This window comes from Hemicordylus capensis, chromosome 5, assembly GCF_027244095.1.
Source record: "Hemicordylus capensis ecotype Gifberg chromosome 5, rHemCap1.1.pri, whole genome shotgun sequence".
Lineage (NCBI taxonomy): Eukaryota > Metazoa > Chordata > Lepidosauria > Squamata > Cordylidae > Hemicordylus > Hemicordylus capensis.
Window position 1 is genome coordinate 125,020,739 of NC_069661.1, and position 25,493 is coordinate 125,046,231.

Sequence of the window (25,493 nt, forward strand, 5' to 3'; positions counted from 1 at the left end):
TGCTTCCCTCAATGCCGCGAGTATAGTTTGAAGTGGCTTTGCTCAACATTTAACCTGAAGCCATGTGCGAATAACTCCCTGGATACTGGAGTTTGCATTTATGATGGAATTCCTTCTCCCTCCAAAAAGATAGTTCTCCCCTCCCTGCTTGCTTGCATGCATAACTCTGTGTTTGATTGGTTCTTGAAAAATTCAGTACTGGCACATAGTCCCTATAGTCCCTATTTAAAGGCTGCAAAGAGCAGCAGAAAAACTGCCAAGCTTTCTCCCCACCTCTACCGTACATCTAGAGAAGGCCCTTCACTGTAAATGTGAAATTGAAACGGGTCAGTTTTCCTATACTGCTGGCCTTTTTAATTGGTAAGCAAATAATTCCACTGATTCCAAGGGGAGGCAGAGTGTCAGGTCCCATGGTTAAAGTTTCATGGACTCCCTGTAAACTCTCTTTAATAGTTCTTTAGCAGTAGAAAGAGGAGCATCCTTTAAAAAATATTCTGCCATCAATTACATTTTAATTAACTGTATTAATCTCTTTTAAAGCTTAGTGGTTCTGATCCAACAGAGAACATAACAAAGAGTCCAGGGCTGTGTGTGTGGAGCACTTTAAAAACAAGTTGAAATCTTATGTTTGTTGGGGAGATGGGGAAATTGAATCCATCCCCTCATTTCCAAGTGGCTGATTGGTGGAATTTTGACTTATGGGGAAAGGAAGCTGCATAGCTGACCCTTCATCTTGGTAGGATTGCATGTATGAAAGCCCCTAGCTGGAGAGGGGCAGGTATCTGCTAATTCAAGGTCACTCACAAATCTTTGGCAAGTAAAGCTACATTCTGAGATGCTACATTGTCTTCGAAATAGTTTTCATACAAAGATTCTCCCATGCAATCCATGATAAAGTGGTTCCTCCAAATTAACATCAGTTATATCATTTTTATGTCATTTTAGCTTCTGGTTGCTTATTAATGCTTTCAATTGTTTGACGTGTCCCCAAAAAAGTATAACATGTGGTTTTTGTTTGCCCAGCTGCTTTATAATGCCATAAATAATGCAGGTGAAAGTTGGTTCACATAAAGGAATTACATGGGGATTTGAAAGGCTACTTGTAAGATAAGTAACAAATCCATGCATAATCAGGAGTATGCAATGATATCTTGGTTATGGCATTATAAAGCCATGACTTGATAATCCAACCCATACATAAAATATGGGGAATGACCAGGAATGGATGAGAATGCAACATGGCAATAGATGAAATAGAACATTCAACAATTTATATCAGTAAAGCCTCACACGCACGCACCAAAGACTTGTCTTGGTAAATCTTAACCTTAGCTAAGTGGTGAGATTAATGAGATGCTAAAGTCACACTATGATCCAGTTCCATCATAATTAAATTATTTTTCTGTTGATTTTGAACACATATAAATAAAACTGAAACTCTGGTAATTAACATAGTCACCAAATTAATATTGAAAGAGAAGCCTGAAGAACTTCCTTTTGAAATGTGGGTAGCAGCTCTTCAAGGAGCTCAACACATCTGGAAAGTAGTGGCTGACATGTCCAATAGTGTAATGAGGGTGGTGCAGACCTGCCTGCAGGGCTCTAAATAACCCTGTGATGCTGGTACGCAAGAGTGCCGTAGTGGTACTGCTGACTTTCATGATCACACACCAGATGCTGCTTCCATTGGGAATAATGGAACAGTGCTACCCTCTTGCAAAGTAGCATTGCCGGGTAATTTAGCTTTGCACCACCCACGTTACACTGTGGAGCATGTCAGCCAGTACCTAAATAGCTTAGAAATCTTGTTACTATTCTCCATCAGATGTATCCTAACTTAGGGTAATAATGGAACTTAAGTTAGTCATATCTAACTTGTCTCATGGATTTCAAAGGATTTCAGAACTTGAAATTAAAAGGACAATCATCATTTGTCTTTTTAATTTCAATGGAACTTGTATGAGTGATTTTCCTCATCCTGTCAGCCAGTGTCTTTAATTGACTCTCCACTTCTCTCCCCATTGCCTCCCTTCCAGCCTCTCAATCCTCATCCTTGTCCAGCCCTCTTGATCCCATCAATCTTTTCCAGCTCTCATTTCCCTTGTTATGTGTGACATACAGAGGTTCCCACTTTCCTGCCCCGGGATTATTTGCAATGGATTTTCTACCCACTCCTTAATTTCACCACTACTCAATTTTTTATTCAGGCCTAGTAATTTTGGAGGTGTTCAGAGGGAATGTGATACTGTCTGCAACCACTGCAGTGTTCTGAGATCTGTTGCAAGAGAGCAGCTGAAAGAAAAAAGACATGTTTCTAACCATAATGTCCAATGCCTAGACAGGCCTCATAGCTTCACAAAGCAATGGGAGGAAATATGTTCTCAAAAGCTTAGGGCTTGCAGGAGAAGCTGTGAAAAGGGTAACATCCTGCATTATTTTGTAAGTATGAGAAACTTGGTAACACAAAGCCATTTTTCTAATTTTTTTCAAAACATTCTTACTAATCGGGACCACTTTTTACAGAGGGCAGTGGAGACAGTTGTTCTGGGCTTCACACATAGGAGGGGCCACATCTACAATGACAAACTGAGACAAGAAGGAAGTGGATGAACGATGCTGAAATGAACATTCAGCCTGCAGGTCTCTTTTCAGGAGTTCATATGAAGCTGCTGAGTATATAGCAGCTTCATATGTTCATGCACTGGGCTTGTGGCATTCTCCACACCTTACATACTCTGATGCAGAGCAACATGTTTTGGGAGAAAATGCAGCTCAGGTTAGTGACGTGATCGCTATATGATGTGGCACAAACTCCCAGTGATGCCATTTCAAGCCTTTTAAGGGTTAAACCACAGTATGGCATTGCCCATGTGTTTCAGGTCAAAAGCCAGAGTGCTGAGAACTTATTTGGGGTTTCCTAAAGAATGTCCAAAAACCTGTTGGATTAACAAGTCATTTGAAAAAGCTTTTTATGCTTGAACTTCTCTACTTTGCTTGCCATTTTTTGTTTTATATGCTTTTTGTTTTGTTTTGTTTTGCTCTTCCCCTTGGAGGCAGTGAAAGTGGTCGGAGCACTCCAAGTTTATCCATGTACTCAGACAGCAAATCTTCACCATCTCTCTATCAGCAAGCACCTAGGCATTTCCATGTTCCAGGTAGGCATTCATTGCTTAGTTTTGATCTTCAAGTGCTTTCATCTGTAATGCAGTGTTCAAAACAACATGGTTTTAGACGTATTACAAATCGGCCAATGTAACAGAGTTATTTCTGTATAAGCTAAACAGGTTTTGATAGTTAATTGCATTTTTCTGTTGAATGTATAGGTTTTAACTTCTGCCTATGAACAACCCGTTCCCAGGCCACCAAATGATTAAAACAAACAGACATGATGTGTTGCCTCTCTCTCTCTCTCTTAATAGGAAGCAGCCAGGGCCCAGTTTGGATTGTGGCTACAATTTAGGAACAGATTTTAACCCTTTCCCTCTCATGTAGTTTTCCCAGTTTAAAACATGCACACACCTGAAGCTGTTATTAGCCATGGGGGGAGGGGGAGGGGAGAAGATCTCCACATTGTACCTGCCTTTCCCCCATCTGCAACAAACAGCAGCTGGGAGGCAGTGATTGTAAGTCAAATTGGCCCTAGCATGGCCAATTGGGGCCACCATATAGCCAGTTTTTGTATATACTGCAGTTTGTAGTAAAAGACGCTGTGATTGAATTGAGCAGTCTGCTCAGGGTCTAGGGATATTGTGGGTATTCAGACTAAAAGGAAACATATTTCAACTGCTTGATAACTGTTTGGGTCATTTGTTTTTCTTTTCTTTTTCTCAGACACTGGAGTAAAAGATAACATCTATAGGAAACCCCCCATCTACAGACAGCATGGTACAGTCTGCTTTTCTCGGCTGCAGTGTGGCCTAGCCAAGTCTCCCCCCCCCCCCATACACATTTATTTCTTAATGCATGCTGCCATTTTGTTCTCATTAAATTATGTCTGTATCCTCATTGCATGAGAGTGTGTCCAGATAGGGAGAGCTAAATGTTTTTGTGAGATAAGTGTGGATAGAAATCTTGTATTGCCCTTGCTTCTTTTTGCAGTGTAGCCATAAATTGTCCCTGTCTTGTATACTCTCAGGTCCTGTGATAATGATACACTTGATTTTGCTGCAGATAATTAGTTAACTCGTAAATTCTTGGCTACAGAATGCAGTAGTATTTTGTCTAGAAATAATTTCCAAACACATTAGCACTGTTTAGGCATTCTCAGTCTATGGAACATGTACCCAGATAATGCCTGCTGGAGTATACTGACAAGGCTATAGCATAATGCATCACATCATTGCAATGTCACACACAAAAGATTTGTGTGAGTTCATATATATATATATTTTTTTACATTTTTATACCGCCTTTCGTTAAAAGAAAACCCCATATTAATTCCAGGTGAGGTGGTGTTTGTTTTGTGTGTGTTTTTTTTTTTTTTTTAATGCATGGCTGTAAGATCACAGGCACCTAAGCTTGAGAAAAGTATCCAAATTGTTAAACACCTAGAAAATGAAGCAGGCTCTCCTCTAAGCCACCTAGTGGCACAGTGGGGAAATGATTTGCGAGCAAGAGGTTGCTCTAACCTCTAGCGAGCAAGAGGTTGCTGGTTTGAATCCCCATCGGTATGTTTCCCAGAATATGGGAAACACCTATATCAGGCAGCAGCGATATAGGAAGGTGCTGAAAGGCATCATCTTACACTGCGCAGGAGGAGGCAATGGTGAACCCCTCCTGTATTCTACCAAAGAAAACACAGGGCTCTGTGGTCGCCAGGAGTCGACACCGACTCGAGGGCACAACTTTTCTTTACTCTGAATTGAGGAATGTGATGACCCATCTAAAGAGTTATTTCACACTGCTTTATTGTTCTACTTTGTATTTCTGTAGTGAAAGGAGAGTTTAGTACCTGAGACATCAAATGAGATTTGTGTTTCTAACAAGTTTTAAAAAGAAGTAACAGTCACTAGCTTGAAGAAGCTTGAATTATTTGATTATTTAATGCTAGTGATCCCCTTGTTATTTGTGGGGGTTCTGTTCCATTCTATAACTGCAGATAATAAAACTGTGAATAACGAATCTATGGGAATTGGGGGGTTAGGTTCTGGAGTACCAGAAGATGACCAAAAAAACCCCCCCACAAATACCCACAGGAGAAAAATGAAAAATAAGGATGGAGCTGAGCACTGTACCTCGGCCACCTCAGCTCTCCAATTCTTCCACTCTTCAGGTGTTCCATCAGTGGTCCCAGGTCCTCCAGTAATGTGTAGTAATGATGTTTCCCCACCTCACAGTTGAAATTCAGCACTTAGAAGCACCAACCCCTGGCCTGACTGGTTGGTACCTTGGCCAGATAGGCAGCACATAATTGGTTTCAGTTCAAGTCAAACAACTCCTGTCCTGACTGGTTGGTAGGTTGGCCAAAGAGGCAACACGGAATTGGTTTCAGTTCAAATAAGCGCACATGGGCAAATTCCTTTTCTGCTCCACTGGAGTTAGCAGCACTCCATCTCTCTCTCTCTCTCTCTCTCTCTCTCTCTTTCTATCTATCTATCTATCTATCTATCTCCAGTCTGTAGCCTGCAGCAGCAAAAATCAAGTTTAGAAAGCAGTGAAATCCTTCATTCCACTGCTGGAGTTAGCGGCACTCCATCTCCAGTCTTCTGCTTGGAGCACAGATCACATAGCAGAAGCAGGCCCTTCAGAGGCAGACCTGCTGCCACCATTGTCATCACCAATATCCTCTTCCTCCTCAAAGCCAGAGAAAGTGCAGGTCTTTCTTTCTGGTGATGATAGCCACTTCCACTCCACAGCTGTGGTGGTGGGTGTAGCTGCCTTTGGAAAGTAGCTGGTGATGATGCTTGGCTTTGTCTTGCTTTGCAGAGCCCATTATGTGTCCTTGTAGGGTTGCAAAGCAGCCTCCAGCTGCCTTTTGAACTTGATGCTGCAGTCCATCAGGGGATCAAGTTCAAACACTGTCAGCCAAGGCAGTCCCCAGCTACAGGATCTTGGAGAGTCCCTTTATAGTGAAGGGCTTGGTGATTTGTAGACTATGATGAGAGTCCCATTGTAGCGAAGGGCTTCTCCACTTACTCTTCTTCTTCCTCACTCTTGGGATTTGCCTGGATGATCTCCAATTCTTCCTCTGCGAGATCCTCCTAATGGGATTGGAGGAGTTCCTAAACCTCATGTGGCTCGATGTCTTCCAGGCCTTCTCCACCAATGATGCATGCGCCACCTCATCAGCTGCAGAGGGAACGGCTGTAGCAGATAAAGAGGTGACTGGCCACAATATCTTCCACACTACATTCCATGTGTGTGATTTGTCCCTCTGCAAGGGATGCTCCAATATTCTCAATGCAGTCCGCAATTGCTGACCCACAGAGAGGGAGCAACTTCCATGAGATGCAGCAACTGCATGAAGGTGTGGTGAGAGTATTAGAAGGTCGTGATCAGACCTTGGTCCATTGGTTGGATCACAGAGGTGATGTTGGACAGCAAGAAGACAATCTCCTGTTTCATATGTACGAACTGCAGGGCCTCAGGATGGCCGGGGCATTGTTGAGCAGCAGGAGGACTCTAAAAGGAAGGTTCTTGGAGGCCAGATATTTCTGCACCTCATGCAGAAAGTAGTTGCTCACCCAGTCGGAGAAAACCACTGCAGTCCTCTGTGCTCTCCTGTTGGCTATCCAGAAGACAGGAAGCTGGTTTTCATTCTTCCCTGTTAGGGCACGAGGGTTCTGTGCTTGGTACAGGATCATGGGTTCACCACGCAGTCTCCTCAGCATTGCCAAACACCAGCAGAGTGAGGTGGTCCTTGGCTGACTTGAAACCTGGAGCAGTTCTTTCTTCTTTGCTGATGGAGTAGTTGGCATCTGCTGCCAGAACAGGCCCATCTCATCAGCATTAAAGACCTGCTCTGATCTGTATCCTCTGGACTCAATCAACCACTGGAACTCCACTAGACATCTTTGTGCCACCTCGTGGTCCGCTGATGCTGCTTCCCCCGCTAGCTTGACATTGTGGAGGCTGTAGGACTTGAATCTTTCAAACCAGCCCTTGCTTGCCTGGAAATTCAGTGCCTTCAGATGTTCCCGCCGCTTGTTGCCTTCTACCGCAAACCACCTGTAGAAATGAAGCCCTTTCTCACAGGTTACTGGTCCACTCAGTGGTACGTTCCTCTGGGCTTGATCCTCTATCCACAATCTGAGGGCCTTTTCCATCTGTCCCAAGTGAGTATTGTGTGGATGGAACACCACCTTGAGACTCAGACTGTACAGCACACTCACACAGATACTGGCTTTTCTTTTCTTGATGGAGCAGACAGTGGACTAATTGATGCCGTAATGGTGTGCAATGGATGCTGCGCTGTCCCCACAAGCCAACATGTCCAGCAGCTCAAGGGCAACACTTCATGAGACTTCTTATCACTCCCCTCAGCAGAGCTCTCTGCTGTGCGCTTGCTCATTTTGACTGTGGAGGAAGGAAAAAATTGTACAATGATGTACAGTACAGTACAGTGTCAGACACCCCCCCCCACACACACACATTGATAAAGTATAAAACAGGACAGGATAGTACTGTAATTGATAATAAAATGAATTTAGAATGTGTGCTTAAAAACAAATTTCAATGGATACAGTATTGAAAATCAATTTTCAATGGATACTTAAAATCAATTGTTGTGGGTACTGTACATTACACACAAATGAATGTTAATAGATAATTAAATCTTTAATTGCCATTTAAATTGACTAAAGTTATGCGGTACAGCACAGTGTTATTAATTATCAAGATTTAAAAAATTATTTGAATTTTTAAAATAAAAATAGAATTTTATACCAATTAAAATTAAATGTATTCAAGTGATACAGCACTGAAATTAGCATTTTACCCAGGCTGCACAATGCTTCAAGAGGCTCCTCCATAAGGATGGCTGAAGAAAGGCTTGCAAAGGCCCCACGGAAAGACACAAAGACTCCAAAAGCTCTAGACCAATGGCTCCCTGAGGGCACCAAAGGGTTACCCAAGGCTGCCAAATTCCCTCAAACCTATCTTGTTAAAACAAAGAAAACCACTCCAAAACTGCACACCAAATCACTCTTCCATCCTCCAAACACCAACATGTGCAGGAAGAACATGACCATATATGAATTGAACCATGTGCCAAAAACTGTGGATACACGAGACTGATCTACTGGGTGATCTGGGGGAGAAATCAGTTTTTTTGCAAGGATCCCCCCGCCCCCCGGCAAAAGGGGAGAGTTGGAAAAAAGCGGGGTATGAAATGTTTTCTTCTGGGATTATAAATAAAATACTTAAGAAAAAAATGTTCAAATATAGTTATGTAAGAAAAGGTGCTCTGGTCTTTACTCTCACAAGCTTTTTGATTGCTTCAGATTCTTCCATCTTCTACAGTATATATGAAAGAAATATCCACAAAATAAACTAGCATGTGATATGGTAGAGAAGCTTGTCAATCCAGGCAAAACTTCAATTTTCAGAAGTCCACAATGATGATAAAATTGAAGAAGCAGAAACTGTTGATGGTGATAGCTCAGAAAATGAGACTGATTAGACAAAGTTTCATGTGGGGAAAATGTATATTCAGTTTCTTGTATCCCCCTCCCCCCATTTTTTCTGAAAATCAGTGTTTTCTGTATTTGCTTGACGCTGGAGAAGATACCCAGAACAAATAAACATTTTCTTTTGTTTTACTATAATGTTGATAGTGGCTTATGCACAGTGAAGCACCTTGCTGATCCAAGAGTGGGGTGCCCATGCTCACTCTGTGCATCCCAAAACTGCATCCTCAGTTCTACCAAGCTTGCCAGAGCTCCTAAGAAATGTGTCATTGATGTATCGGGGTACCTTGGGGTCAAGGTACCCCAAGGTACCCATGACTGCAGCAACAAAACTCCAATTGGGAATAGTGGGCGGTCATTGCTGCTGTGATGACTCAGTCGTTAGAGCCTCTGTGCGCTCGGTAGGACACAGTTTGGGGATGCACAGAATGAGTGTACACATCCTGCTCTTGATGTGATTGATGGGCCACTGCACTTTATATAGTCAGTTTCTTCCATTTTCAACTTCGTAATAATGCAAAAAACTAAGTGATGCTGGATTCCTTGGAGTTCAGCAGCTTGAAGTCTATTTGTAACAAAAGAAAATTAAGTTATCTGAACAAACTATATTACTAAAATATAATATACCAAACATGATCAAGGTTGGGAACAAAGTATGTTATGTCCCTAAAGGAAAAAAAGTGAGGTCTTTCAGATCTGTAAAAGGCACTTTAAAAAAAAAACACCAGTATTACTTAATTTCAAATTTCCCCAGAATTTCTGGGAGGTTTTTCCTCACCCAGAGTATGGGGGAGAACCATGGCTTCAAAATTTCTAAGAATTTTACATCTCTGCTTACAACACTAGAACCAGAGATCACCCATTGAAATTGACTGGCAAGAGATTTAGGATGAACAGAAGAAAGTATTTCTTTACTGTGCACATAATGAATGCCAAGATGAACTGAATGCCAATAATGAACTGCCAAGATGTGGTAATGGCCACTAGTTTTAAAAGATGATTAGACAAATTAATGCAGGGGAAGTCTATCAATGGGACTATTCATGATGCTTTCTTGCTTTGCTGCCTGCAGGTTCAGAGACAACATGCCTCTGAATACCAGTTGCTGGGGGGAAATGATGAGAGAGGAGGCATGCCTTCATCTCTTGCTTCTGGACCTCCCAAAGTCATTTGGTTGCCCACTGTGAGAAGCTGAACTATAGAGGGTTTTGGCCTCGTCCAGCACGGCTCTTCCTATGTTCTTACACAACTTGCATCATTGAATTTCTTGGGAGAAAACAGTTAAAGTCATTTATCATTACATATTCCACAGTGTCATTTATGGCGATGTTTGGAATAGATTTATAAAGAAATTCTTTTGGTAACATGGACATTGGCCCACCCAACAGAAATCAGAGTTTGAATGGATTGGAAGCTGAGCGGGACAGAGGCAGGGCTTAAGTTCCTCTTCAGTTCAGACTCAAATCCAAGCTAGAGAAGAATGTGTGGGTTGTAATAAATGTTTTGCATTGTAGGCAAGCATTATGAAGCTGCCAAATCTGACGTCTAGGCTGTGCTCAAATAATGTTCAGTCGCATCAGTAGTTGTAATAATTGGAAAAGGTTTAGAAATCAGTTGCCACCTGATGGATTTTCTGCACTGACCTCTCTGATTGCACAGTGGGTTCGCTCTGCAATCAGAGAGGTCAGTACAGACATTATATCGAACCATGGTTAAAGTTTGGTCCCTCACAACAACCCCGAGGCTCAGGGGCATGTGCATTGCCCCCCCCCCATGTTTGTCCAAATGCCTTGTTCAAATTTCAGTTAGAATAAACCAAAATTGACTGTGGCACCTGATCTAGGTTTATTCAAACCAACTTACCTGATATAAACTGCAATTCAGGCCTTGGGTACAGATTGCAATTTACAGTATTTCAAGTAAGTAGGTCAGAATAAACTGAGATCTGTTAGTTCTGATGTCATGACAAACCTTGGTTTATCTTAACCTAAACCATAAGTAGACACTCAAGTGGGAATGGTGGGAGAAAGTGCACTCCTCAGCGCCCTAGGCTCAGTGACTGTGATTCACCCTCTGCAGTTTTATCCCATCTTTCAAATTACTCAGAGGCATAGAACAGACAAGTGTAGTGTTTGTGTTTATATACAAATGCTGTGGTTTGAAATAAAATTGGAGACTGCCTTTCTTGATGCAGGAGGTAGTAAAAAGCAATAGTGCTGCATCCTTCTAGCAATAAAAGATGCTAGCTTTATTAATGTGATAACACTCGCAACAATAATCAGTTAACCAGTAATTCCGTATTTTAAATCTCCAGTCTGTCCTAGCTCCCAACACCAGGTACATATACTTGAAATGGGATGAATGCCGAACAAGGTACTGGGCCAAGGAGAAATAATTCTAGTAAATGTGGGGATTGCTTTGAGAAAGATTGCTCTTTGTTGATGCAACACTGAATACCCAGCCCGTCACAGTTGGGCCAGGTAGGCCCCTATGCATTCTCCAGCCAAGTTTTGGTGATACAGGCCAGGTCAGTGTCTGACTCCTGTAAAACAGCAGTTTCATTTTTAATGGACAGGACTAGTACCACTTGTCTATGTGCCTCCTTGCTCGTTTTCTCTTCCCCATCCCTCCCCAACAACCTGAACATTACTAAATTACAGCTTATTATAATAAAGAAGCAGCATTGATTTTTCCTACCACTTGGGGGAGTGGGGAATGTGAAATAATACTTTATTTTGTGCTTCTTGTTATTAATCTGTGTTTAAATGTCACTCATCTTGAGCTAATTGGCTAGTTTGGGTTGCAAAGAAAAATAAAATAACTGCCTGGAGATGGAACAGCATCCAATCACTGTCCAGTTCCCACTACCTCTGCTATGTACTATCCTATTGGCATACCATCTTCCTGGAGAACCTAGGTGTTGTCCAAAGTGTTCAAAATACAAACAAAACAGCACAGGATCTAATCATCTGAGTCACTGGGAGCTGAGTAGGAAGAGGTGTGGCATTGGAAACTGTTGAGCACCCACTGAGGAGCTTTACAGCTGCCCCACTCCCTTCCTGGAGCAGCAGCATGTGCTGCGTTTTTATTTCCTCGTCCCAAATGGGAGGCCTCATGCAGCCACGTGGGCGCTGTGCCTTTGGGTCTAGCTTTTAACTCAGACTCACCCCTATCTCTGGGGGTCCTGAAAACGTGATTTCCGGAGGATCTGTTGCTGGCAGGATGAGACCAGCGAGAGTGTATCTGGCCCTTGAATCTGCAGCCTCCTCAAGCAGGGCATCTTCCTGGGTGGTCATCTCAGCAGCTTGTCAGTTTCCACTGGCTCCCTTTGATCCCCCCTAAGTGCTAGGGCTGGCAATTGGATCCCACTGTTCTGGGGAGGCCTTGTCCAGATTTGGGCTGGTCCTGACACAAAGGTGGGGGCACATGTCAGGCTCTAGGAACAACACATGGGAAGGCTTAGAGTGCTATACGTCATACAATGCTATGGATTATAACTGGTTAAAAATTACTAGTATTCTGGGCAGTATTGAAACTACATTAGCCACAACTGAGTCCCATTGAAATTAATGGGACTTGGTTAAATATCTCAAGAGTTCAGCAGCTAACTGCTGCCTTCCATGGAAACTTGTCTCTTTTGATTTCAGTGGGACTTGGCCATAACTAACTAGCTCGAATTCTTCCCCCAAATCTTCACGCTAAAGATTAGTATGTAAAGATGTCTTAATTCAGCTTGATCAGATCACACAATCTTACTGTTCCTCATGAAATACGGAGTGAAATGATAAGCTTGTGAACCCAGTATATCATAATTATAATTAATTATGCTTATAATAAAATTCTAATTTTTGTTGGTTGGTTTGTTATTTTTACACTCCTCCAAACTTCTGTCTCTGGGCAGTTTACAGCAAAATAAAACAAACTAAAACAGAAAATAAAACCTTAAAACAATTTAAAACCTCAAGTCAGGTTAAAAAGCTTGGGTGGATAAATATAAATTATAATAATGTAAATGTATACTGTAAATATGTAAATCAGATACAATTTATATTTTAATATAAAATAATATATAAAAATAATGTAAATATGTAAATTATAATCAAAGCATTCCATAGTCCTCTTTTTGCAACTTGGTATCTATATACAGAAGGGCTGACATGATGCACAGTCTAGCAAGGCCAGAAGACTTCATGGCAGGACTGATCCACGGCAGCCCTGATGCTTTTAAAAGCTGGCAGCTGTGCAAACAGTGTTGCTGTATTGATCCTCATTGTCACAAACTGGGATACATGCATTAATGCTGCTTGTGCAGCTGCCAGCTGAAGGCCCAACGCAGAGCCTTCTGACTCCATTAGACTCTGCATCATGTCAGCCAAGATGGGTTGGGTTTTGAGAGTATACTTTTTAAAACTGCAAAATGGTTGGGTTTAAAAAGCTCTTGTTTTAATAACTCTGGAAATTCCTTTTATCGTCTAGGATCAAGAAAATCAGATGGTGACAGTGGGAGCTACGATCAAGACAGCAGGAAGGTAAATTCAGAAGGCACCTGGCTAGTTTTCTACATCATAGAAGACAGTTGTTTGAAATCATAATATTTTTAAAAGTTAAAATTATCAAAATAATATTGGCTCTCACTGAAAGCTTTTTTTCTAGGACAAATCACACATGCAGGGAGGATCCACATCTGGACTATGGCAGTAGGGTTACTCTGCCATAATCCCCACTGCAGTCCCAACTGAGATTGCCGCCCTCCCCTTAAGTATTTACAGGGAAGGGGGACGCGATCATGCCACAGCCAGTCATGTAATGCTTTGGCTCTGAGAAGCACACCATTGCTGCTGTATCTCTTTTAAACCACTGATTCCACTACAATCAGCTTCCTCTGCAATTTTACAGGAAAGCATCAAGTATTTATTGTTGGGATTTGTTCTTCTCAGCTAAAGTCAAGTTGGCTGACTTTGAAAGAGGATATGGATGCCAGAACTAAATCTCCTGATCTAGATACTCAGTCACTCCCGCAAAGTCCTGGAACTGACAAAGAGCTCCAGCGGTTGTGCAACAGTGCAAACAATACCTACCCACGTAAGTACTGACTGGTTTCCCCAGGCTTGGTACCTCCACACACACACAAAATCACACTGAAGCTACACACACACAACCAAAAAAGCCTAGTAGAAGGATCTGACCACTTTCTTGAATTGTTTTTGGCCTCAGGCTAATATACAAGTGTTGCTCTGAAATGGCCACAGGATAATTCATTACTTTTAAAATAACAGTTATTATCTTATTAGTAGAAGGGCAGACCCAGCCCATCAGTACATTCAACCCCCACTTTATTAACAGATCCCACTTTACTAACTGTTAAATTAAGAAGAACATATTTAATACAGAAAGATAATGGATACAGATGTGTGCAAGCACATGCAGATCATTATCATATCTGATTGTCTACAAAATTATATCCACTTAACCAACAGCTTTTAAAAAGTTTGTTTATGAGTCTGCAAATGTGTATTTCCTAAAATACTCTGTTATAAAGTATTAGAGTAGAAAATTAATTAGTAATCACGTGTAGATTAGAAAATACATGTAGAATGGAGGTCTTTCGTTCAATTTTCAGATGTGTCCTTATAATTTTAAAAGTCCATCTCCTTTAACATTTCCATCTCTTTTAAAAGTCTAAATGTCTATTGGGTTGTATACAGACCCTGCAAATGCATTGGGTTGCTTCCAACCCAGTGTCTTCTGCAAGTGTGGGGGTGATCATCTTGCAGCCCTACCCCCGCAAACCACCATTCATTGCTGAGGTATTCTTAGGTGCCTTCTCAAGTGGAGGGTCCTTCATGACATCTACAAGCCCCACCCCATGACTCCCTTCAGATTTAGCCAAATTACGATGGCCTAAGGGGGCCATCATAATATGTAAGGGGCAAGGCCTCCCTCTTCCTGCCCTTCTGTAATTTGAGCACTGCAAATGGGTCATTCTGCTCAAGGCAAATAGAATATGTCTATTCAGCTCAACCGAAACTCCTGCAATTCTCCCCTCGTACTTTTCCACTTTACAGTTATAAATTGACAGTGAAAACATTTGTCACTGCTGGAAAGCCAGAACCACTCACACAGAACTCTGGATACTGTGCCATGGGCTTTTTGGGGAACTACTCCCAATTCCTAAATGATATACTGTATCTGCTAATGTTTTGCTATCCAGATGTTCAAAGTGTCCACCTTAAAATGCAGCTAAATTCTGGATCCAAAGAAGGTACTTTTCTGATTTTAAAAAATACCATGTTCATGTGTTCAACACTCTCTCCGTATGTCATCTAGCAACCATAAAATCCTAGCTAATCTTTAATCATGGCGATGGCATGCCACATAGATGATCTTGCCATCAGAGACTATCAGTAAGTCGCTCTTAATATGCAGAAACTAATATGGACCACTGACCCTATGCTTGTTTACTCAGAAGTCCTGTTGAATTCAGCTGCAGTAGGATTGCAGCTTTCGTCACACTGTTTAGCAGTTAAAGCCTTAGTTTAACAACTGACTTATTTGCATTGATTACCATCTTGCTTCCAAGCATAATTCAAGAGGCTGGTGCTGATGCTGGTATCCCAAGTTGCCTTGGTAGCATACGAAGCTTTTTATTCTCCCATAGGGCCCCCACCTGTTAAGATCTCCCCGCAAGTGTTTTGTGAGCATATTCCATTGCTGTCAGAAGTAATCTGTATATGTTGAGCGGAACCTGCAGGAACAGGCAAGTTTGCTTCCACTCCCACCCACATGTTTTAGGTTTAACAGACCTGAAACACCCAACATCAAGGCCATTCACATGACCTTCTGCTGAGTGGGGGAAGGCAGGAGAGCATCTACCTCCCCCCCCTCCCCCGACGATCCAGTGGCGATCCTGGCCACACGGCTTGTATGCCCACATGGCCGGCTCTGCCACAAGCCGTGTGGCATTCTGGAGGCTGGGAAAATGAGTCCTGGCCTCCAGATATCCCACAATGCACCACATAATGAGCACGGTATGAGTCAGGAGCTCAAGGTGCCCGGCTCTATTTCTGCTCAGGCTGCATGCAGCCTGAGCATTCACACGACCTGGGTAAAAGGGCACATTCGCGTCCTTTAACCCAGGTAAAAGCCTGGGGCAAATTCTTGGGCTACTTGGCAGGGCAGCGCCAGTATCCACCTCAATCCTAGTGCGTCACATGAGCAATCCTACTCAGATAGGGCTGTTCAAGTGAACAACCTCATTGTGTCAAAATCCAGCCCTCCATTTCATAGTGGGGCAAATTAATTGGCAGAACCTTTGCAGCTGGCTTTGCCAATCCTTAGTTAAATATATTATATGTTGCAATGAAATGAATGAAAATCATGAAGGTCAGCTACATATATGCAGAAAGAGCATGTGGAAAATGCTGCATTATATCAAGCTGATTCTATTGAGAAGACCTATTACTTTTCACTTACATATTAGACATGGATTCTTGCTTGTTACTCTTTTAATCTATGCACATTTAAGACAATGCATCTTACAAAAATCTCTTTTCTGTTCTATGTCTTTTATAGGATTTCCTTATTCCAAATCTGCTTCTCTTCCTGACTATGGAAAGAATGGGTTACACCATGTAGGTAGACATAAAAAATGTCTCTAAGTCCATAAGCAATGCCATACTTGGACAGACTAATGAATCCTCTAGCACTTTATGTGAAAGTGTATGAGAGACAGGACAGTAGCTGTTCTGTTATTTATTATTGTTAATATGAGCTCTACATATTAATAAAATAAATAACATTGCAAATATTTCCATCAATAATGTAATTAATAGTTTTGTTAATTCAGTAAGGTAACGAATATATTAATGACAGGCCTTTCAGACACTGAAAATTGGTTGACTGTGGAGATCTTCCACACAACCATTATCGAAATCTCTGGAAAGAAAGGAATAAAATCTTCACTTGGGGTTTTAAGAACCAGTTGAACCAGACCAAGACCTCTGCTAGAACAATGTGATACATACTGAACTCAAACTAAAATAAAATTTGACTTTAATATCACATTAAAATCATGAACATCTTGAAATTTACTGAACATCCTCCAATATTGCTTATAGTATAAATATTTATATGCATTATTCTACTGTTTCTTCACCTTCCTAACAAAAGTAAGATTTACCATATGTTGAAGATTGTAAATAATAGAAGATGACATTTCTCTGCATAGCCTTTTAATTTTAATTTTATTTTTTCAAAAATACTGTTTTTCTTTTCCTCCTAGGCTGCAAATATGACCCAATATGACATGGAGCAGGATTCTACTTGGGGAAGGAGAGGTATACCTTGTAGTCAGCCCTTTCATTTCTGTCTTTCAAAGAAAAGCAAGTTTAAAAGACAATATAAAATGGAGTAAAAACAGTTAAAAATTTACAAAATACGATAAAAACAATCTGATAAAAACAAATTAAACAGTTTAAAATTGATTTCAGTTAAAAGCCTGCCAAAAAAAAAAAAGTGCATCTTGAGGGCCTTCCTAAAAGCAAACAGAGAAGGGGATGCACTTATTTCAGCAGGGAGCTTGTTCCAAAGGCCTGGGGCAGCCAGTGCCAAGTCGCCTCCAAACGAGCCGGCAGTAACCATAACTGGACCTCTTCAAAAGATTGTAATAGGTGGCAGGGTTAATGACGAAGAAAGCACTCTCTTAAGTACGCTGGACCCAAGCCGTTAAGGGCTTTATAAGTAATAACCCGAACTTTGTATTTCGCCTGGAAACATATCGTCAGCCAGTGCAGTTCTTTTAAAATTGGTGTTATATGGTCCCTTCGGAATGTCCCAGAGACCAGTCTGGCTGCTGCATTCTGTACCACTTGTAGTTTCCAGACTACATACAAAGGCACAAAAAAATACACATTACTGTAATGTGTACTACATTACATGGGGCTCCATTTAATGTAGTACACATTACAGTAATCAATCACATTACAAGCCGTCACTTACATGGTCTTGTGATTGTCACAAATAACTCACATTAGTGTTCTCCACCCCACAGTTACTATTCCAAAGTGAATGTGCCACATCCATCGGCTTGCTTTATCTCTCAATCTGGACCCTGCTAATAACAGCCAAACGAACAAACCTAATTTTGTCATCCTACACAGAAGACAAAACGTCTCTTTAGGATGGGTTTAAAGTTTCATGCGTTTGGATTAGCACGGACATGGCAAACATTTTACTGTCCTTAATGTTTGTTGCCTTCACAACAAATAATGTTATCCTGACCTTTTGGGTCACAGTGGTTGATTATGTGTGCACCTGCTCAGTGATCTCAAATTCTCACAGATGCTTTAGAAGTTGCCACTCTCAAATGAGCACCACCAAAAGCTCTCTTGTAGGTGGTAATTCACCACCTACAATTTAGGACTGTCAAAATTTAGATTCTAAATTTAGGGCCGACAAAAGGAAATACTTTTTAACACACGGTATAATCAACCTATGGAATTCTATACCACAAGATGTGGTGACAGCCAACAGCCTGGATGGCTTTAAGATGGGTTTAGATAAATTCATGGAATGGTTACTAGTCTGAGGGCTAGAGGCCATGCCCTCAGCTCTTGCCTGTGAGCTTCCCAGAGGCATCTGGTGGGTCACCATGTGAAACAGGATGCTAGACTAGATAGGCCTTGTGCCTGATCTGTCAAGGCTTTTCTTATGTTCTTATATTCTTATGTAAGTGTTGTAATGTTCCTTAGCTCATCCTTGTCCGGTTGTATGAAATGTGTCCATGCTTGGCATTAAGGATACCAGTGCTGGTATGCAAATGCATATTATTGGCTGATGCATGAGGCAAGGAACACTTAAATATTACTGCTTCCACATGGAGGGACTCCACATAATGAGCCTTTGCTAGCACTTGCATGGGGGAAAGTCTTTTCTAAACCAGCTCCCAGTTATATAAAGAGCAGCCATGTCTACTCTAATCTTCCAATTGTGGTTCTCCCCCCCCCCTTTCTGGTCTCTTACAGAATACAAGGTAAGGAGTGCTGTTAACAACCCTAGAAGAATGTTGAGAATAATTCCTCCTTAGTAAGGTTCAGTATACTCAATTTTTCTTCTTTGGTCCATGTGAAATTAATACATCAGATATCCATACAAGTATGTACCATTTACATTTTTTAAAAAACTTGCACAAGGAATACATTGTTCCAGGCATCATTTTTTCCCCTTTTCCCCCCCTTTTGTAAAAGATCTATCCATATGAAACACTTATCGTAACAAACAGAGTTCGGGTGAAACTACCAAAAGATGTGGATAGAACCAGACTGGAGGTAAGAATGGCATCTGCTTATAATGTTTAAGACTGCTCAGCTTGAATTGGTTGAATAGGGAGCTCCTTTGTGTTGGTGCTGCGAAGGCCCTACTCCACTTCAGACAGAGGGAGGCACATGGAACAGTTATGTAGTTTTTAGGATAACATTAAGGGTCTGCATGTGCTGTGGGCAGAGGCGCTCTTACCCCTAGACTTCGAGGCCAAAGTCCAGGGCCTCCATACCCCTGGGGGGGGGATCCTCTTTAGTCTGTCCTGGGTGGTGTGATTTGTGCCTTAGTAACCTATGTGTTGAAAAAATGATGCTTAACTTGCAGAGGGGGATGGGCTCCAAAGGCCTTTAGGTCCAGGTTCCAAAATTACCTAGGCGCACCTCTGGCTGTGGGCTTCCATGACTGGAAGTTTGCACATTATTTTCTTCAGGAAGTCGTCTGGAGGAGCCAGTCTGGATTGGGGCTATCATGCAGGGGGGAAAGGCGGGGGGTTAACCCTTTACTCATCCCTTTGCCAATTCCCTGACTTGAATCCAATTCCCCTCCCCGGTTTGCACCAGGGGACTAGGCGAGAGGAACAAACAAAGAGATTTATTATTGCAATTTTGCCAAGAAGGACACTTTGTAATAAACCTCTTTTTAAAGTTACCATCAAGAAGACTTTATACCTGGAAAGACTTTATACCACAAGACAGAAAAGAATAATGAGAAAAGAATAATGAGAAATCAAATAGGTTATGTACTAGTAAACAAGAGATTTAGGAATTCTATAACCTCATTAAAAGCTTACCCAGGAGCAGATGTTAATTCAGATCATAATCTATTAATGGGGAAATTTAGGGTGAAAGTAAAGTAAATGTAGAAACATAAGGCAGTGGAAAGATGGGATATTATAAAACTAAATAATGAAGAAACCAGGCATAAAGTAAAACAAGGGCTATTGGAGAAATTAGTAATATCAGCTAGAAATGTTAATGAGAAATTGAACCATATGAAATAAAAGATGATTGTGACATGCCAAAGTAATCTAAAAGCTGAGAAACCAAAGAAAAAGCAAACATGGATGACAGAAGACATTTTACAATTAATGGAAGAGTGTAGGAAGTGGAATTATCCCTGATTATTAGTTAAAGACTGCGTTTGTCACAATTCCAAAGAAAAGCAATGCAAAGTCCTGCAACGAATACAGAACTATCAGTCTCATGAGCCACACACTTAAAATATTTTTGAGAATAATACATTCAAGGATTTATCACAAGTGTGAGGATATGTTAAGTGAAAATCAGTTTGGATTTAGAAACAACTTAGCTTTATAGGAGCTAGAGGAAGGAATTCTGTTGGGGGTGAACGAATAAATAATCTTAGGTATGCCAGCGATACAAAATTAATATCTCATAATGAGAATTATATGCAGGCAATGTTAAATAGTGTAGTACAAACAAGTGAACAATGTGGTCTGACCATTAATACCAAGAAAACTAAAGTCATGGTCATTACAAAGGAGCAGCCTGATAGTTGGAAATAATGTATTAGATACAGTAACATCATATAAGTATTTAGGTTTCAGGTTAAATAATAAATGGGATAATACACAAGAAATAAAATCAATAATAGAGCAAGCAAGGGTGCTTTTACTAAAATGAAAAATTATTATGTAACCTTGTACTTAATTTGAATTTAAAGATCAAAATGACTAAGTGTTATGTTTTTTTTATGGAAAGGAAAGTTGGACACTCACCAAAGATATGTGTAAGAGGCTTGAGACTTTTGAAACATGGATGCATAGAGGAATGTTGAAAATGTCCTGGGTAGACAGAGTCACCAATTTAAAAGTTCTGCAAAGAATGAATAAAAACATGGACATTTTAAGAACAATTTTTTAAAAGAAACTGGAATATTTGGGGCATGTGATGAGACATCAGAAATATCGTCTTCTGCAATTAATATTGCAAGGGAAAATCAAGGGCAGGAAGAAGAAAAACATCATGGTTGAAAAAGCTTAGAGACTGGTGTAGTAGAAGCACTGTGTCACTATTTAGAGATGCAGTGTCAAAAGGTCTAGCCTTAACGATAGCTAACCCCCAATAGGAGAAGCAACTGAAGAAGAAGAAGAATTTGCACCATTAATTTGACCCTACCAGTCAACAGCAGACAGTTCTTTCTGTCCCAGGGCCAGTGTAAGTTTTTACCTAGTCAATCTGACCTTCATTTTTATCACAGGACCTACAGTTATGGTTAGCATTTTATTGCAGACTTTTCCTCCCTTCCGCCAAGCTTTGATAATGTTTGGAAACATTCCCCGACATCCTAGGAGCTCAGGAGGGGGCTTTTCACTTGCATGTAGAAAGAAGGAATCAATTATGGTTAAATTCTCAAAATGAATTCAGTTGTTCATCATGCCTTGTATCAGTAAGATGTACAGTATCCCCAAGTAACTGCATATCTCTGTTGTCTAATAATTACTCTATTGAGAAATTATTTATGTAATTTTTGTTGACATGATTTCCAAAAGAAGTTAATTATTATTAATTATTAATATCAAATTACTGATACAAATAAATGTATTTATAACTGGTAGATATTTATATAGAGGGAGAATGTTTCTTTCTAGGAGCACTTATAATATTTTTTCCCCTTTTCCAAGCGGCACCTGTCCCCCGAAGAGTTCAAAGAAGTCTTCAAAATGAACATTGAACAATATGATCGGCTTGCACTTTGGAAACGAAATGAGCTAAAGAAAAAGGCACTGCTCTTCTAGCCTCTCACAGACACACAGAAATGTGCTTAATGAAAATGAACTTGCCACCATACCTTATCATATGCACTTGCTGTTAACCCTTTAGAGGGCTTCATTGTGTTAGTGTGGAAGACTGAAGCAAAGAGAGAGAGAAAACGTGGCACTGTAATGGAGCACAGGCCTTCTGCTAGATTTGCGTGACCTAGGCTCATTAACGTCTGGGTCTCTAAAGAATATAACAAATCTTGCATTAAATTAATGATTGCTTTCGCTGTTGCTTGTTGAAAAAAGTGATTTTAAATAGGAAGGAAATCTGTAATTTTGACCAGAAAAAACAAACACCTGCCATTTTGTTTCTGTTTTGCACTAGTAAGCAAAACTTGTACAAAATCAAAACATAGATGGAAAAATATCTTTCCTAGAAGAAAAATGTGCTACTTGGAAGCAAATGTGATAAAGGCCAAAGAAAAGCATGTCAGAAAGTCACTCTTGCAAATATATGTGTGTGACATCTTTTTAGGAATAAAAGCAAACCTATCTAAAGCACTTTAAGTCTCATTCTCTCACTTAAATACAAGCTACTGTTCAAAGGCAAACTAGCAACTGAAAAATCGCTATCAAAACTTTTATTTTAGTAACAATAGATTGTAATATTGTGTGTTCGGACATCCAGGCAGTTCAAGCTACAGCCCATTTTAGATGAAGCACTGGAGTTAAAATGCTTGAATGATGTACTTGAGCAGGACAAAACTATCTTAAATCGCAGTACTTTGGGTTAACTCTGCTGTAGAACAAGTAAAAATTCCATTGTCGCTTCATAAAGATAATTAAATTCAATGTGGAAACGTGATAAGGCTGTGCAATGCTGACTGTGTATTTCTATTTTTTCTACATTTCACTCTGGTACAACGAATGTGTAACTAATATTGATTCTATGCACACACTGGTGTTCACATTAAAAATATTGTTTTGTAACTAAATGTTATATCATTTGTTACTCTGCTCTTTGCCTCACTTTAGGAGTACTGTTATAGTGATAAGTAGATAGACAATAGAAAGCATTTCCACATGCAATGTAATAAAAAAAAAGCACACAATCAGTAATATAAAGCCATTTGTCTGTGAGCATTTGCATGTTCCTGTGCAAAGAAACTTGTGCAATGATAGAGCATGTACAAGAAGATAAACAATCTGGGGATCTGATGAATATTAGGTTGCAAGATCTCTCCAGTTGAAATAAAATAATACATTTGGTATTGAAATAAAGTATTATGTTTAGTATGGTTACTCAGTTCAATCCTAACTTAGCTAAATTTAAAAAAAACCTTGGATTTTGTCTAATGTAAATTAGTTAGCACTGAGCTGTATAAGTAGAGATGAACAAAATCCAGGGGAATTCCACACACAAATCTGTGCACCAGGTTGCATTCTGGATTTCTTTGCCATTTCTAAATGGATTATGTCCAAAGTGTGTATGTGGGAGGGAAGAAGAGCTGAACTTGTGTTAGCAAGCATGAATTGTCCCATTTGCTAAGCAGGTTCTGCCTTGGTTTGCATTTGGATGGGAGATTATATCTGAGCGCTGTAAGATACTCCCCTTAGGGGATGGGGCCATAGCCAGTAGTCCCAGGTTAATCAATGGTCTGACTCAGTACAAGGCAGCTTCCTCTGTTCCTGTGTGTGTCTCTATAAGAGATATATGCACACACATGATTCAGAGGTGGAGAAGCAAACATTGTTCGAACCAGCCCATTATTGTGACTTAAATCCCATTGATGTCACCCAAACTTGAAGTGGGTTCACACACTTGCCAGCCTGGTGTGCATAGAGGTGAAGTGCCAAGCACATGCATGCCCATCACAAGTACAATATAATTAGGGGCTTGCCACACCAGCCCAGCCATCCTCTACCCACTACCCATATTTCCCAGCATTTCCAGAAGAAAACAGGACCTTCGGGGTAGCACGATCAGCACTGCTCCATGCACAGGGCCAGCTACAAAGGCGGAGCTGGCAGGAGGTGGTGGGAGGTCTGTGTGTGGATTGAAAAACTCTGGTATTGTGTGGAAGGGTTTTGATTTGAAAGTTGCTGGAGAAGGCAGGCCTGTACAGATGGGATGGCCTCCAACGGTGTGACAATGGAACCAGAGCATTGGTGCTAAATATAAAAAAAGTTTGCAGAGGGAAAGCTGACGGTTGCTGAGGAGCATTTGGACTGGGACAATCTGTCCCTAGAGGATGTAGGTGTAAATGTACCAGGCCAACCAATTAAGAATAAGGTAGAACTTGCAATGAGCAATAAGGAGGCCAAAGGGCTGTATGGGGAAATGATTGGATTGGGGTACACAAATCCTGCAGGATTACCTTAAAGCTTATGTCTGATATGGGTCTGAGGTTTGACAAAAGAATGTTAGTATTCTGTAATGGTCAGATGATATGGGAGCTAATTGTTAGAACAGTGGTTCCCAACCTGGGTTCCTCAAGATGTTGCTGAACTACAACTGCGAGTATCCCCAGGCATAATAAATTGTAGCTGAGGATGCTGGGAATTGTAGTTCAACAACATCTGGAGGAACCTGGGTTGGGAACCATTGTGTTAGAAGATGGTCCATCGGTACAGACCTCTCTGTAAAAAAGCAAGGACACAACCCATCATCTGTGTATTCACCACCACAAGTTGTGGCCATTATCTAATCTACTTTTAAACCTATCTAGGCTAGTGGCCACCACCAAATGTGAGGTGATGAGTTTCACTATGCGTGATATTGTGTGGTGTACTTTCTCACACGGTTGCTCCCCAGCCAGATGACGTTCCGTGGCATGCTGTCTCTGAATAGGGAAGCTCCAAATAGCTCTCATGTGTGGAGAGTTTGTTTAATCTCCTTTTAAAGCTACCTAGCCTAGTGGCCAATTCATAAAACTGTCTTCTGATAGAGAATAGACAAGAGTGGGAAAGGACTGTTGCCTCCATACCCCCCCCCCACTTGTGGACTTTATGGAGACATCAAGTTGACTGCTGTGGGTGACATGACGCTGAGCAAGATGGACCTTGGTCTGATCCAGTAGGGCTCTTCATATATTCTTATACTCTTCTATATTTCATGTGCAAGAGGCCTATTCTCACATGAAAAACCACTGCACGAGATCCTCCACCCACCCAGTTATGTATTCCTGAAGGCTCTTCTGTTCTTGCTCTGTTCATTTACTTTGCTATAGCCTTTCCACACTGGCTTCTGTAGTAAACTGTCAGTTTTAAAACTTTTAAGAATCTGTGATTTCTCCATGTGCATGGTGTATAATCATCTCCTTGTGTCAGTAGCTTGTAAGGACTTATCTGTATCATCATGGTTTCTATGCAATCCTGAAAATTGTCATTGAAAGAGATTCCTTAGAATGCTTTGCTTCTCTCACAACACTTTACCAGTTACCTGGGGGAGAGGAAATAACTGTAGAACCAGTTTGAAGTCTGTGGTGTATGTTCTGTCTTTTGAGAGTAAAACCCAGAAGGCAATTTGAGAGAATTGGCAAAACTGCTTCAGTTTTGCAGCAGATGTAGGCAACAAAATGGCAAATGCAGTTCAATGTAAACAAGTGTTAAGATGATGCGTATTGGGGCAAAAAACCCTAACCACATGTACGCTGATGGGATCTGAGCTGTCAGCGGACTGAGGAGGAGAGATATCTTACAGCTCATTGAAAATGTTGACTCTGTGCTCAGCAGCTGTGAAAAAGGCTAATTCCATTCTAGGGATCATTAGGAAGAGGATTGAAAATAAAAATACTAATAAGATAATGCCCTTGTACAAATCTATA

At 40.8% G+C, this 25,493-nt stretch overlaps 1 protein-coding gene across 2 annotated transcripts in view; it reads left to right on the forward strand.

The window, feature by feature from the left end:
- The window catches only part of ABLIM2 (actin binding LIM protein family member 2), a 71,224-nt gene extending 48,558 nt beyond the window's left edge, over nucleotides 1-22,666 (forward strand). Inside the window, exons 13-21 of one of the 2 annotated variants that reach the window (XM_053253785.1) lie at nucleotides 3,054-3,155; nucleotides 3,832-3,885; nucleotides 13,104-13,156; nucleotides 13,565-13,709; nucleotides 16,200-16,258; nucleotides 16,909-16,963; nucleotides 18,650-18,657; nucleotides 18,872-18,952; nucleotides 21,589-22,666. In XM_053253785.1, coding sequence (XP_053109760.1) covers nucleotides 3,054-3,155; nucleotides 3,832-3,885; nucleotides 13,104-13,156; nucleotides 13,565-13,709; nucleotides 16,200-16,258; nucleotides 16,909-16,963; nucleotides 18,650-18,657; nucleotides 18,872-18,952; nucleotides 21,589-21,702 — 671 coding nt within the window. In that variant the 3' untranslated portion in view covers nucleotides 21,703-22,666. Of the gene's footprint in view, nucleotides 1-3,053; nucleotides 3,156-3,831; nucleotides 3,886-13,103; nucleotides 13,157-13,564; nucleotides 13,710-16,199; nucleotides 16,259-16,908; nucleotides 16,964-18,649; nucleotides 18,953-21,588 lie in introns of both variants that reach the window. The other variant, XR_008308154.1, reaches the window with a different exon arrangement.
- The last annotated feature ends 2,827 nt before the right edge of the window (nucleotides 22,667-25,493 follow it).